General features: G+C 33.2%; 8 protein-coding genes across 8 annotated transcripts; 4 read left to right on the top strand and 4 right to left on the bottom strand. All coding sequences in view use genetic code 12, as the record gives it.

Annotated features, from left to right (window-relative positions):
* Nucleotides 1–3: 3 nt before the first annotated feature.
* Nucleotides 4–976, top strand: RJT21DRAFT_47709 (telomerase inhibitor). Its single transcript, XM_064884722.1, has one exon. The coding sequence runs from the start codon at nucleotides 68–70 to the stop codon at nucleotides 920–922; it is 855 nt and encodes a 284-aa protein (XP_064737372.1). The 5' UTR covers nucleotides 4–67; the 3' UTR covers nucleotides 923–976.
* Nucleotides 789–2,841, bottom strand: PHR1 (Phr1p). The gene has a single exon (XM_064884721.1). The coding sequence runs from the start codon at nucleotides 2,674–2,676 to the stop codon at nucleotides 1,030–1,032; it is 1,647 nt and encodes a 548-aa protein (XP_064737373.1). The 5' UTR covers nucleotides 2,677–2,841; the 3' UTR covers nucleotides 789–1,029.
* An 865-nt stretch (nucleotides 2,842–3,706) lies between these two features.
* PGA43 (Pga43p) lies at nucleotides 3,707–4,675 on the top strand. The gene has a single exon (XM_064884719.1). It carries the CDS (start codon nucleotides 3,795–3,797, stop codon nucleotides 4,563–4,565), a length of 771 nt encoding a protein of 256 aa, XP_064737374.1. The 5' UTR covers nucleotides 3,707–3,794; the 3' UTR covers nucleotides 4,566–4,675.
* Nucleotides 4,676–5,976, bottom strand: ERG26 (sterol-4-alpha-carboxylate 3-dehydrogenase (decarboxylating)). Its single transcript, XM_064884718.1, has one exon. The coding sequence runs from the start codon at nucleotides 5,836–5,838 to the stop codon at nucleotides 4,786–4,788; it is 1,053 nt and encodes a 350-aa protein (XP_064737375.1). The 5' UTR covers nucleotides 5,839–5,976; the 3' UTR covers nucleotides 4,676–4,785.
* NUP60 (FG-nucleoporin) lies at nucleotides 5,969–7,716 on the bottom strand. Its single transcript, XM_064883386.1, has one exon. The coding sequence runs from the start codon at nucleotides 7,635–7,637 to the stop codon at nucleotides 6,033–6,035; it is 1,605 nt and encodes a 534-aa protein (XP_064737376.1). The 5' UTR covers nucleotides 7,638–7,716; the 3' UTR covers nucleotides 5,969–6,032.
* Nucleotides 7,717–8,133: 417 nt separating this feature from the next.
* Nucleotides 8,134–9,673, bottom strand: RJT21DRAFT_3298 (calmodulin-like protein 12-like protein; the record flags this gene model as incomplete). The annotated part of the gene is made up of 3 exons (XM_064884171.1): nucleotides 8,134–8,612; nucleotides 9,127–9,586; nucleotides 9,662–9,673. 3 exons carry the CDS (start codon nucleotides 9,671–9,673, stop codon nucleotides 8,134–8,136), a joined length of 951 nt encoding a protein of 316 aa, XP_064737377.1.
* Nucleotides 9,674–9,838: 165 nt separating this feature from the next.
* RJT21DRAFT_121887 (deoxycytidyl transferase) lies at nucleotides 9,839–13,750 on the top strand. The gene has a single exon (XM_064882236.1). The coding sequence runs from the start codon at nucleotides 9,960–9,962 to the stop codon at nucleotides 13,653–13,655; it is 3,696 nt and encodes a 1,231-aa protein (XP_064737378.1). The 5' UTR covers nucleotides 9,839–9,959; the 3' UTR covers nucleotides 13,656–13,750.
* HOS1 (histone deacetylase) lies at nucleotides 13,723–15,003 on the top strand (the record flags this gene model as incomplete). The annotated part of the gene is made up of 2 exons (XM_064879871.1): nucleotides 13,723–13,999; nucleotides 14,096–15,003. 2 exons carry the CDS (start codon nucleotides 13,723–13,725, stop codon nucleotides 15,001–15,003), a joined length of 1,185 nt encoding a protein of 394 aa, XP_064737379.1.
* Nucleotides 15,004–15,013: the final 10 nt, after the last annotated feature.

The following is a 15,013-nucleotide window of genomic DNA, read 5'->3' on the forward strand; positions in this document are numbered from 1 at the left end:
CACTACAACTAACTAATCAGCCCTTTATAAACTAGTAATAGTAGACTGTATATAGAACCAAGTTGAGATGGGATTAGCAGGTACTAAGATCAAGCAACGGTTTGGGAATGATCCTCGAAATACCAAATGGTCCAATGATACCTCCCGATTTGGCCATCTGTATCTTGAAAAGTTAGGATGGAAGCCTGGTAAGGGTTTAGGATTAGTTGAACATGCAACTACTACTCATATTAAAGTATCATTAAAAGATGATAATGTAGGGCTTGGAGCTAAATTAGCCAAGAAACAGAAAAAAGATGATCTTGAAGAAGGAGATAGTGTGGGGCTCGATGTTTTCCAAAGAATATTAGGGAGATTAAATGGGAAGGAAGATAAGATTAATACTGAATTAGAAAGACAAAGAAAGGAAAAGATAATAGGTAAATTAGGTATACATTTTATAAAGGGTGAAGTTTTACAAAGTACATGGGATGTAGAGGCCAAGACAACCGTTTCACAATCTAGTGAAAAGGAAAAGACCAGTAAGAAATCTAAGAAGAGAAAGCTAGAAGATGACAATAGTGAGGAAGAAACAAAGAGTTCTAAGAAATCTAAGAAGGACAAGAAGGAGAAGAAAGTAAAGAAAGAAAAGAAAGAGAAAAAGGACAAGAAAGAAAGTAAAGAAAAGAAAGACAAAAAGAATAAGAAAGAGAAGAAAGAAAAGAAAGACAAGAAAGATAAGAAAGATAAGAAAGACAAGACAGACAAGATAGAATTGTCTGAATCTACCAGCATTAGTAGAGATTCAAGCATAGAGCCAGTTTCTGGCGGCCATAAGCCAATATCCACTAGACTATCGGTCAGAGCAAAGTGGATCAGACAGAAGAGAGCATCGGTCATGGATGAAAAGGCACTTAACGAAATTTTTATGGTCACTAATTAATAGAGTTGCATTAGAAAGATTCAGTAATAAATATAATTTTTGAATGTATTCATTTTATTTGCTCTAATTAGCGATCTATATATAAAAGACTTGGGATATCATATTATTTATTCAAAGATAACAATGGAAATACCACACATAAATGCTGTGACAATAGTAGTAATGGCCAAGAGCTCAGTCTTAGAAATAGTCTTGACAGTATAGGAACCTGAAGATTTCTTGGTTGAACTTGAACTATTGGTACTACTTGAGCTTGAGCTTGAGTTAGAATCGGAGCTAGTCCCATTATTACTGTTCAGATTACTGTTACCAGTTGGAGTATAATTTGAAGAACAACTACTTGAACTTGCGCTACTGTTGATAGAAGCAGAACCTGAAAAGTTACAAGCAGAAGAATTTTCATTTTCCTTTTCATAATAAGCATTTAAGACGTAAGACAACTTATCCTTATCGGAACAGTAAGAGTACTTTCCGTAGTATCCAGAAGTACCATTGGCAGAAATATCAGAACAGTCCACATAAGCACAAACAGTTCCATACAAATCACCATACTTTGAGGAATCAACATCATCGGCGACAACACACTTAAGAGATTGAGCCACACAGTTACAATAATCTTCATCTGGAGTGGGAGGCAAGTTTTCAGAAGCCATCCAAGTTGGTGCCTCAACAGGACAAACCAAAGTTTGAGTTGCTTCTGCAGATGCACTAGCGGATTGAGCATATGTTGGACTAATATTATTAATTTCGGAAGAATAATATTGATAATCTGCCATTGTGGAGACAGAAGTTCCATCTACTGATACTAAACCATAATTATTTGCTTCTTGGAAATACATATAAACAATACCACCAGACCAAACATCTGTCATTTCTGAACTAAATATAGTACCAATCTCAGTAAATCTTCGAGGCAAGTCAGCGTTACAACCATATTCTGAAAAGAAAATGGGGATAGTTAAATTTTTGTATTCTTCTGTTCTTTCTTCATAACCAGAAGCTTGGAAAGAAGAATTACCACACCATTCATACATATTGATACCAAAAAAGTCAGCCTTTTCTGATAAATCCCCACAAGAAAAATAGTCAGCAATGGCAACTCTAGTTTCTTCATCATCGTTAGAAGAATAACCCACTGGAATCTTTCTATAATTTTGATCACTGATATACTTCTTCATGTCCCTGACTGCTGCTTTGACAAAAGCGGAAGCATCAGTATTTGAAACATTGTTGGTTACTTCATTTCCTGCAAAAAAGCCTAAAACATTCGTATAGTTTGAAAACATATCAACGACGGATGTATATCTCTGATATAAATCTAAATTCCATTCTGGAGAATCTCTGTTAATAGAAATATCAGGTTCAGATAAATCAGCAATAATGTAAATACCGGCATCAGCAAATATTTTCATACAGGCATCATGGTTAAGACTTGAATTTACAGCATATACTCTTAATACATTGGTGTTCAAGGCTTGGAAATATTTAACATCTCTTTGACATGATGCTTGATCAGCCAAAGGGTCTTGAAAACTTGATGTTGAGTCATTGGCAGTATTTTGCTGGTAGGCAATTCCTCTAATTAAGAATTGTGAACCATTATTGGAGAAATAAAATTTATTTCCAACTACTTCAACCTCTGGAGTAGAAGTAGAGGTACTGGCTTGACTACTTGCTGCTATGGAAAGCTGAAACAAGCATGAAAAGATTGAGAATAAAACAACGAGAGGACTGTTCTTGACAATGTTCAACATTTTGGAAGAATGTGATTAATTAACGATAGAAATCCAAGAACTGAGTTAAAGTTGAAGAGAGATTTTCAAAAAAAGGAGATCTAATCTAGAGCAGAAATATGTCATTAATATACGGAATATTATTTATATATATATAAACAGCTAATAATATATTTTCAGTTCAAAATTTCACCGTCAAAACACGGTAGATTAAATTAAAATAGTAATTGGAATATGTTGGTAAACAGACACACACATACAAAGGAGATTCAACGCAACATAACGTAACCTTTGAAACGTAAACAATGATATAGCGAGAAGAAAAATTTTGTAAGTGGGCTATGGGCCATCAGTTTACTTGGTAAAGAGCGTGTATCATTGTGTACTAAAATTGTATATCTTTCTCATATTAGTCCTAAGTTACCCCGAAGTTATATATCAGAATTCTAATGTTGCTATTTGAATTGTTTTTTGGGGCAATTTATGCACTTTGCTCCAAACCGCCGCAACAATTCTCGATATTTTTATTTTTTCTCTTACTTTCGCTTTTAGCTGGGCTCATGTTGCATATTGCGTCTCCGATTTAAGTAAGGGGACTCTTAAGGATCCCGGAAGTGCTATCTTCGTTGAAAGCTTCGAAAGAACATTGAATACATGTTATGGTTCAGGGATTCATGAATTTTGTAATGAATCAAGATGGATAATGCTATACAATGCTGGGATTATTGGAATAAGTTCCTATTATAAAAAAAACACATAATGCTATAAAACATGAAACAACCTTTGTCGTGTGTATACAAAGAATCTCACCTTCTTAAAAGGGCAAAATTCACATATATATACAGTATGTCGCCATTCATTAGCTCTTCTATAAATAGCTTTCGCATATGGAAGCGCCTTTGTACTTTGTCTAGGCTTTTTGAAATGATGTTTGGATGTTATACTATACAGATCAATTTTTGACAATTTTGGCTGTAAAACTGATCAATTAAATTTTGCGACCATGATAAACTGCGACAGTGTATAAATTATTTACTTCTATTTGATTCTATACATTCATTTAGAGAACTAAATCCAAAGCATAAGTTAATATATACTATTAATTTCTTTTAAATTAACCAACTACTTATTAATTAAGGATGATGGCCAAGACTTTAATATTGGCAGCTTTCATCAATTTAGCCGCTTATATTCAAAAGGCTAATGCTCTTAACATTAGAAATGATCCTAACAGGGAATATGGTTCATATGTCAATCCAAATCCTAGACCTTATGAAAAGTGTCCTACTGATGATCTTATAAAATTATCAGGATGTTGTAACGATGTATTAACTAAATTAGATGATTGCAAGGCTGATGATTTAGCCTGTGAATGTTGTGCATTACAAAGTATTAAACAAGAATGTTATCATCTTTGTCCAGGGAATCCCTCTGCAAATTTTTTAAGTGTACTTTTAGATGATTGTGGTGCTTTGAATGATGTTAATGCTTGTTCAATTCCATTTAAGAAAGATGACGAAATTGGGACTCAAAAGAATGGGGCAAAATCTATAGTTAGAGCCAAGGCTAGCAGATTCAATTCAGACTCTGATTCCAACCACAATGAATTACATAATTCCGTTACAGTCAAATCTAAAATTGTTGACAAATTGAACTACAATGTTGATAACTCTGGAAGTCATGAATCGAATTCAAAGATTAAAATCCTTCTAGATAATCATGAGAATGAAGAAGAGAATAACAGTCATGATACAAATATTGAAGCAGCCATTAAACAAGATGTTAGTGTGGTTGAGTCAAGTGTGCTCGAGTCAAGTGTGATTGATACAAATTCATCAAAAGTTAATTTAACTACTTCGTTGAATTATACAACCAATAATACTGCTAATGCAACGAGTAAGTTTTACTAGTGATAATTGGTTCAATATTTTATCTCAGAGTTTACTAACTGATCTAATTTAGGTTGCGAAACGAATGAAAATACGTCTGATGCCTCAGATTCCAATCATTATCTCACCAAAACTTTGATTAATACTGTTTTCTTAACAGTGATAATTTCGATTGCAATTGCTATTTCTTAGAAAAATTCATGTATTCTATATATATTTTATTGTCTATGCAAAGTTATACTTAATTAGTTTCGTTCATCCAGTCCAAAGTATATTTTATACCGGTTTCAAGATCAACATTTGGTGTATAGCCAAGAATAGATTTAGCCTTAGATATGTTGTGATAACGATGAGCGCATACAACTTTTACTCTAAATGGAGTAATTCCAGGTTCTTTTCCAGCAAGATTTGAAAATGCTTCTGACAAGTAACCCAAGACTATACCTAATGGTCTGCTTAACTTAATATAATATTTATCAATATAACCGTCAGCTTTCCAGACGGTTCTAGCTAAAGTCCAGAAATAAGTTGGAGCATCATTTGTTATGAAGAAAGTTTCACCACCAATTTTATCAGCATAATTTGGATCTAAAATCTTTTGAGCAGCCAATACATGAGAATCAGCCACATTACCAACATAAGTCCAATCGAATAAATTGTTATTATCTCCTAATTGATACTTAGATTGACCTAACTTAGCACTTGCTCTTAAACCAGGCACCAATTGACGATCACCTGGGCCAAAAATACCAGCTGGTCTTAAACATACAGTAAGTAATTCTGGAGAATTTGCTTCCATAACAGCAGTCTCAGCAATAGCTTTGGTTTCATTATAACCATCCATATGGACTTCAGGATATGGCCAAGATTCATCAGCATTCTTAATGTTTTGACCATTAAAAATAACACCAGCAGATGAAGTATATACCAATGCCTTAACAATAGATGAATGTTGTTTAGCAATTTTAATTAAATTTTGAGTACCCTTAATGTTAACTTTTTCATATATTTCTTGAGGTAATCCATGCATTGGAGATGCAGAATGAACAATAACTTGACATTGAGATTCTATAATGGCATCACTAACATCTTTTTCAGATGTTAAATCACCTTGATGGAATTTTATACTGGAAGGATCAAATGTAAAATATGTTGATAACTTCTCTGGTAATGGTCTAACATCAAATACATGAATGGAAGTACCTGGACTTAACTTTGAAAATTGTTCAATTAAATGAAGTCCGAGAAACCCGGCTCCTCCTATCAAAAGCACTGATTTCAATTCGGTAGTCATAACTGTATCACTATATTCTGTACGTATATCTATCTTCTATTACTTTCCTGTAGCTTTAGTCACTCTATAATTTTTCAGTATTAGGTGGAGAAATCTTTTTTTGTCAGTCGTTTACGGGTACGAGCGAACACATCATATTACAATATATTCTAATATATTAAACGCGTAGATTCTTAACTATATATACTATACTATCAGTTAAACTCAAATAACGATTTGTACTTGTCGACTTTAGCTTGATCTAAATGCACATTGATCACCTCTACTTGAGGGAACTTGTAGTAACTACTGAACGGATCTGGTTTACCATTCTCTTTTTGAAATGTAGTGGTTGTATTAGTAGTAGGAGCAGTTGCAGCCGCAGGAGTCGCAGTAACAGACTGATTAGCACCAAAGACTGGCTTAGCTGGAAGTGCATTTGATGTAAAACCAAAACTGAAGCTGGGCTTTTGATCGCTGTTGGTAGTGGTGTTCATGGTGCCTGTATTTTTGAAGGAAAATGGCTCTACCTTCTTTTCTATGCTTATATCTTTATTGGTTTCGGTGGATTTTGTAGGATTGAATGAGAATTTTATACCATTATTAACTTCAGAGGTTCCATTAACTAATGGCTCATTCTTTTTAGGATTTTCACTCTCTAATTTCTTATCTTCTGGTACCAATGGCTGTGATTTATCAAATAATATTGTCTTAGCAATATCTTTGGCTGTGATAGCACTACCATTGCTTGTTGATGATGTTGAAGTAGGTTTGGATGGTTTCTCAATTTTGAGTTTGGATTCAGTATCATTTTTTGAAAGATTTGCCTTAGTTGCATTAGATTCCTCTTTTGTTGTATATTGGAGTTTACCATCTAATATAGATAATAAGGTGTTGGCAGCTTCACTCTTTGGCTTAATAGGTTTTCTGGTTTTTTCAAAGAATGTGCTGTTGGCTGTAGAAGTATCTTCCTTTCTTACATGTCCAGTTTTCTTTTGTCTTTTTGTATGATGAATTGAGGAAGCTGATGGAACTCTTATTCTTGTCCTATAAGGAGAAGGTATTCCTGAGAATTGATATACTCTTTTAATGGATGGCAAAGTTCTATTTGCATTGATGCTACTAAAACTATTATTGTAACTATTATTTACAATAGTATGATAAACTGGAGTATATTCTGCTGTATCTATAATGCTGGTATCATCTCCACTATGGGGACGCTTTAAGTACTTCTGTCTTGGGGAGTCATTGAATAAGAACAGATTATTTTGGGTATTGTTTGATGGATGTAATAATAGACTTCTGTCGTTTAGAATAGTATTATCCACTTCATTGTTGTTGGTTATATTATTATTATTATGTATATGACTGGTATCAGAATTTGGTTCAGACTCTTTACTCTTGGCAATCAATGATAACACACCTTCATATTCTATTTTTGAAAGTGGTTTATCACCTCTTTCCTTAAAGAAATCTGCCAATACCTTATTTGGTGATGATTGTAAATGATTAGAACTCTTGTCATTGTTAATAACAGTCTCATTAGCAAAAGAATAATCAAAAGATCCTGGAAACTTGAACTGATTAGATTGAACTGATGTGTCTACTTTATTACTAGTAGAATTATTAGAATTATTAGAATTATTAGAATTATTAGAATTGCTGGTGTTGCTGGATTGAGAAGATACCCTATCATATAAACCTCTGACCTTAGAAAGGAACCCATGAGTTCCAGGTTTGGAGGACGTGGACAGTGCTGATGAGGGTGTAGACTCTTTAATCCTATTCCTATATGAACTGAATACTCTTCTATTATCCATATTAGTTATTGTTCATACCTTTGAGTGATGATTCTATGATGGTTACCAATTTTCATTTCATCGATTTTTTTAGCTAGCAGAAAAAACATCCGTACCGCCATACATATTATTAATTTATCATCTTTATCTACACTGTTAATGATAATATATTATCTATAGAGGGATGGATAATAATATAAAACAGTACAAAGCATTTATAATGATACTGAAACTATGTATACTAATATCTATTGAGAAAAGGAATGTAAGCTGATTATTTCTCAGGATACATAGAGCGTTGATGTTTCTTATATATTTATATACTACTACGAACTGAATGAATTGTGCAGCAGCTCAATACGTCAATATGCTTCCTTAATCGGGGGCTATTGAATAATTAGTGATATTTTTTTTCAGTATATTGGTAAAGCAATAACTTTCAGCCTTTGATTATACGTAATGATTAATGTATGTCTATTAAATCATAAGTACACTGTAATAAATAGATTAGGCTACACTAAGCAAAGGAAGTCTGCTGCAATAAGAGATTAAATTCTGTTATATCGACAAACCCATCCTTGTCTATATCAGCCTCTTTTATCATTAAGTTTATTTCATCATCTGTTAAATTTTCTCCAATTGAATGTAAAACATGTTTCAATTCTTCAGCATTTATTTTGCCATCACCATTCTTATCAAAAACTCGGAACACCTCATGTATTTCCAATTCATCATCAGTATCTTTCAATTTCTTTGCCATCATTAATACAAATTCGAAGAAATCAATTGTGCCATCGTTGTTTATATCGACTTGATTAATCAATTCTTCCAATTCGGAATCAGTAGGATTCTGGTTTAAAGATTTCATAACTGTTCCTAATTCTCTACGATCTATCTTACCATCTTTATTCTTGTCAAATAATGAAAAGGCTTCTCTATACTGAGCTATCTGATTACTAGTTAAAATTTCTTTTGATAGTTGTTCATCAACGGTGCCTGACTACATATGCTTTCTGTTAGTATGTTTGTCCAATCCACTCTTTGAATCCACATTTAATGTCTTAAACACATACCATAGTGTAATTGAATACTAGTCTTCTAATGAGTTCAACAAGTACTCTAAAAACAAGAAGATATACTTCCTTGGCTTATGACACAAATTATACAGAATTATATTTTTCTTATGCAGAGGAAGCTTTTATTTCTTGGAATTCCAAACGGCTGAGTTGAGGAACAAAGTTGCACAGCCGTTTTCTGCCATCATTCTCATGACCTGTTTCAAGACTTAATGCTTTACGAATAAAGTATGATGTATATTATAATGACGTGTCAGGTGACTCAGTAGGTAATTCTGAAAAGTTAATGATTCTATTAATACGATATGAATAATCTATATACATAAACACACCCATAATGTTCTTTGAATGTGAGTTAAGAATGAAATAAACATGACTACAAATGCAATTATTAAGGGCAGACACCGGTGTCTGATAAACTTATCTATACATACTAGGAGTATTACTTGACGATGATGATAATAACTGAATGAATTCCTGTAAATCAATCTCTCCGTCTCCATTGGTATCAGCCTCAGTAATCATTTGATTTATATCATCATCGCTCAATTGTTCACCAATAGTCGTTAAAACCTGTTTTAATTCTAATGCACTGATCTTACCATCGCCATTCTTATCAAATACTTTAAATGCTTCCATAAGTTCATTCTCACTATCAGTATCTCTCGCCTTTCTAATCATCATAGTTAAGAATTCAGGAAATGTAATAGATCCTGAATTATCAATACAAATTTCATTAATCATATCACTCAATTCCATTTCACTAGGATTTTGACCCAAAGATCTCATCACAGTTCCCAACTCTTGAGCCGTTATTTTACCATCTCCATCTCTATCAAATAATGCAAAAGATCGTTTGAATTCTTCAATTTGACGATCGGTACTCTCTTTATCCTATCCCCTGAGTTAGTATTACAAATTCATATAAAAAAAATATTATATTTCTTAATATCTCTAAATTTTACATACGTTATATGACATGTGAACTTCAGTAAATATTTAAACAACAATGCGGAGTATAATCAAACTAGGTCGTAACAAGAAAATTCCGATTGTTCTTTGTAGCCGATCTAAACCTTAAAATAAGAACCATCATCACCGAAAAAAACATTCAGTAAAACACGACTCCAAAGAGATTAACCAATCCTTTAACCAGGCCCAATATTTTCAATACCAAGTAACTAATTAATAAATACTAAATACTATATAGTTTGTAATATTAAAGTTATTTATGCCTTACACTACATAATGCTAAACTATTGAATCAATGAGTGATAGTCATCAATTGCAACTACATGATAATACCGAAGATGATAATATAGATGCGCGTCCCTATCTGTCATTTCTACAATCTTTGGATGATAGTCAATTAGTACTATATATCAATAGTTTAAGTCAAGGTAGCCGTAATGATCAGGGTGTCTCTCACGTGAATTTTACTTCAACACCTTCAAAAGAAGCCAAAGGCAGCATATTAACTCAAGACGTGTCAGTGATTAGTTCAGACCCATTTAATGATGGATTAGATGATGTCCTATTAAATTTGAATTATACTGAAAATAGAAGCAAAGAGACTAGAAGTCAGATTCCTCAATTAAGTAATGCTGAACATGAAGATGATAAGCAAGAGAATGATGACGAAGATGGTGATGAAGAAGAAGATGATGAAGAAGAAGAAGGAGATACTACAGTTGGTCTCTTACATGATTTTGGTGATTATGGGACTTATTTCCATAACAAACATTTAAAGCAACAAAAATTAGACCAAGAATATATAAATTGGGATGCTGAACGTAGGAAGGATTCATCTGATCCATCCCTAGCTCCATCAGATATTTTCAAAGACTGTAGAATATTTGTAAATGGACATACGAGTCCTTCGATTAACGAAATCCATAGAATGGTTATTTTAAATGGTGGAAAATTCATTAGCTACTTAACAAATAAATCTGCCGCTACTCATATCATCTGTTCAAGATTAACCCCTCGAAAGAAAATAGAGTTTAAATATTGCAAAGTCGTTAAGCCAGAATGGATAGTTGATTGTGTTAAAGAGAGGAAATTGTTAGATTGGAATGCATATAGAATCATTGATGATGTGGAATATGGTCAGAAACGATTACCTTTTGCAAGCGATGCCAATGATCAAGAGGAATTATCATTTGGAAGGATAGATGAAGATGAAGAGGAGGAAGAGGAAGAGTCCGTCCAACCTGGTCAACGAATTCCAAGTGAAATACAAGAGGAAGAGGAAGAGGAAGAGGAAGAGGAAGAGGAAGAGGAAGAGGAAGAGGAAGAGGAAGAGGATATTGTAGAACCTGGTCAACGAATACCAAGTGAAATTCATTCTCATGACGAAGTGACTCAAGGTGCCGATACGGATGAAGAGTTAAACGAAGAGATTGAAGAATTAGATGAATTCTTCCCTTTAACACAACCAGATGAAGAAAAAGAAGCATCATCACAATTGAATAATATTAGTAATAAAGAGCAAGATGATATTCGAGATACATTTAAGTCTTTGGAAAAAGATGGTAGAATCCTAGATGCCAAGCATCCAGACTTTTTAAAGCATTTCTTTGCTAATTCAAGATTGCATCATTTAAGTGTTTGGAAGGCTGATTTAAGATTGAAATTCTTAAGGAAGATAATCAAAGAACGAAATCAAACTGGCCATAATCTTGTAATAGATAATGCCAAAAAATCCAAATCAATTATTATGCATATTGACTTTGATTGCTTTTTTGCAACTGCATCTTGCTTGAATTACCCAAAGTTGGATATAAACAGAGATGCAATTGCTGTTACCCATGGATCCAGAACATCAGATGTTGCAAGTTGTAATTATGTGGCTAGAAAATTTGGTGTAAGGAATGGTATGTGGGTTAATAGAGCGAAACAATTATGTCCTACTATAATTACCATAGATTATGATTTTGCAAGTTATGAAAAGTATTCCAATGAATTTTACAACTACTTGTTAAGTTATAAAGATCAATTTGATCATATATTCCCTGTTTCTATTGATGAAGCCTTGGTAGATTTGACTTCAATGTGTGAAAAAAATTCGCCAGAGAAGTTAGAAGAATTCCTCGATTCATTCTGTAAAACTATTAGAAGAGATATATTCCAATTAACTAAATGTTCGGTGAGTATTGGAATATCTAATAATGTTCTTTTATCTAAATTGGCTATTAAGAAAGCCAAGCCAGATGGTCATTATTTCTTTTTAGGAAATGCTTCTAACATTCAAGAATCAATCAAGAAATTTTCAGTAAAAGATTTACCAGGAATAGGTGGTAGTGTTATGGAAAAATTATCTGAAATAATTAATACTGGTCGAAGCAAACCAATTTTAATAGAAGATATAATACCATTATCTAAATCAAGATTGATTGCAGAATTTGGTGAAAAAACAGGAACTAAATTGTATCAATATTCTAGAGGTATTGATGATACATCCATCGCTATTGATTTCAATAATCCAGAGGCAGTCTTGGGACGAAAGTCTGTATCTGTTGATGTAAATTATGGTATTAGATTTGAGACATTTGATGAAATTGATGCTTTTTTAATGAGATTAGCTCAAGAGTTATATTCTCGATTGATTGCATTAGGGATATGTGGTTCAAATTTAGTTTTACGATTAGCTAGAAGAGCTCCTAACGCACCTATTGATCCACCTAAATATCTTGGTATGGGAAGTTGTACCTTTGCCAACAAGTCATCGAAATTAGGTGTTCCAACTAATGACTGGGGAGTTATTGGATCTGAAATGAAGGCATTGTTAAGAATGATCAATGTACCAATACATGAAATAAGAGGCATTTCAGTTACTTTAACTAAATTGAAAGATGTGGAAGGAATGAAAAATTCCCATCGCCAGATGAAATTGCCTTTCAATCAGATTAAGTTATCGGACGTAAGCCATGATCCCTTTAAAGAGCTCACGAATAAATCAGAGCCGCTAATAAATAATACTACTTCACCAACTAAGAGAAAAAGAGAAGATTCAGCATCGATTCTAAATTTCAATAGTCCGTCTAGGAAAAAGAAGCAAGCATCTATTCCATTTCTCCAGGATGTAAACTCGATTGATTGGGAAGTCTTTGATGCCCTTCCAACAAGCATCAAACAAGAAATAAAACTTGAATTACAAAGACGAGGGATAATTTCCTATTCACCATCGAAATTATCTAGAAGCCTGAGCCCTATGAAAAGTGGAGTGGGCACTTCAAAAGCATATTTACAGCAATTATTGCCTAGTCAACTAGGAGCTCCCCCAAAATACGTCAGAGTTATTGATAAAGGATTATCGCCAACAAAAAGAAAAGTGAAAACAAAATCTCCTCTGCCAAAGAAAGAGCCAGCATCAAGGCAACAGTTTGAAGAAGACGAAGTCAGCTATGATTCTTCCCTTTTGAAAGAATTACCAAGTTCAATCCGTGAAGATGTCATGAAAGATATTGAATATAAGAAAAAGGTTAAGAAACTTGATATGATTCTGTTACGAGAGAAAGTCAATAAAAAGATTGAATTATCTACAGTTAAGATCAAAGAGATTGATTTGGAATTCATTTCTAAATCAGATAAGTTAAAACCCTCGCTTTCTTTCCTCCCCGATGTAGCAATATCGTCATTTGAAGATTTAAAAATGAAGATCCAAAATTGGATAGAAATGTCGTTGGCTCAGAAGGGTCCTCATATCGATGACATCACTACTCTAAAGGATTTCTTTAATAAATTATTACTTCAAAGAGATCTAAATCGTTGTCTACTACTATTAGAATTTATCGAGAATACTATAGAAGCTAAAGAAGTAATAAATAATATGCAACCAGTTGATAATGATAAGACGTTCATTTCAGAAGGAATTATAGACTGGCACAGAGCATTGAATGAATTTATCAAACCTGCAATCCGGAGTTATTGTAATGAAAATCATCTTCGGACGCGTATATAGCACACATTAATTTTTTTTCAATGTAATATATAGAAGTTTATAACGTTAATCGTAGTTACACATATATATGACTAGTAATAGGGAAAGAAAGGTTTGGTTAGTACAGTCACGTGAATTGTCTATAATTACAGACTTATTACCTTCTAATATTGGAAGACAATCATTGGTAAGTTCTCTAATTGAAGCATATGAATTAGATTCTCTTTGTGAAGGTATTGTCAGAGTTTACGCAGCCACCAAGAGTGAACTTATTTCATACCATGACAAAGAGTTTATTAACTTCTTGCTTAAGGTACGATCTGATGTTGACGCTGGTATAGAGAATCTTGAAGAGATTAAGCAGTGTTTGAATCTTTCCTTTTATCAGGCCAATCGTTCTGAAAGAAATAATGCTGAAGATTCAGATATAGAAGATCAGCATGATGTAGAAATAGATGTAGATATCGAAGAAGAAATGACTAAAACAGATGATTCGCTTGTAGAACTTGAGAAATTTGGTTTATTACACGATTGTTATCCATTCCCATTTATGGGAGATTATGTTAAATTAATAGCTGGAACAACCATTTCTTCGGTTAAGACGCTAATACAAGCTAAGAATTATGATACACATAATATAGTGATCAATTGGTATGGAGGAAGACATCATTGTCATAAAGCTAAAGTAGCGGGATTTTGCTATGTTAATGATATAGTACTAGGCATTCAAATATTAAGGAAATCATTTTCAAGAGTATTTTATCTTGACCTAGATTTACACCATGGAAATGGAGTGGAGAATGCCTATAGGGCTTCTAAGAATGTATTAACTTGTTCAATTCATAGGTATGATATTGGGTTTTATCCTGGAAGTGGATCACTAAAGGATTCTAGCATATCACTGGTTAATATACCGACTAAAAGAGGATTAAGTGATACAAGTATGATGTACATTATAAAGGATATAGTATTACCATTAATTGAGAGGTTTGATCCCCAAGCCCTTGTAATTCAAACAGGATGCGATGGTTTATCAACTGATGAACATAATGAATGGAACCTAAGTATTAAATGCATGGGCTCTGTCATAAACCACTTGTTAAAGGAAACTAAAAATGTGCCTACATTAATTCTTGGTGGGGGAGGTTATAATCATACCGAAACTGCAAAATGTTGGACATTTATTACGAATCAGATTTTGCAAAACGAAGAGATTTCTAATAAACCAATTCCCGAACATGAACATCTTGATGCTTATGAAAAAGACGGATTCCAATTCTGGACTAACGATAACACGATACCTAAGAGAATGAAAGATGAAAACACTACAGAGTACTTACAGCAAATGAGGGATTATATTTTGAACTAAAACTTTATAT

Source organism: Scheffersomyces amazonensis (assembly GCF_036850825.1).
Source record: "Scheffersomyces amazonensis strain UFMG-HMD-26.3 chromosome Unknown RJT21scaffold_5, whole genome shotgun sequence".
Classification (NCBI taxonomy): domain Eukaryota; kingdom Fungi; phylum Ascomycota; class Pichiomycetes; order Serinales; family Debaryomycetaceae; genus Scheffersomyces; species Scheffersomyces amazonensis.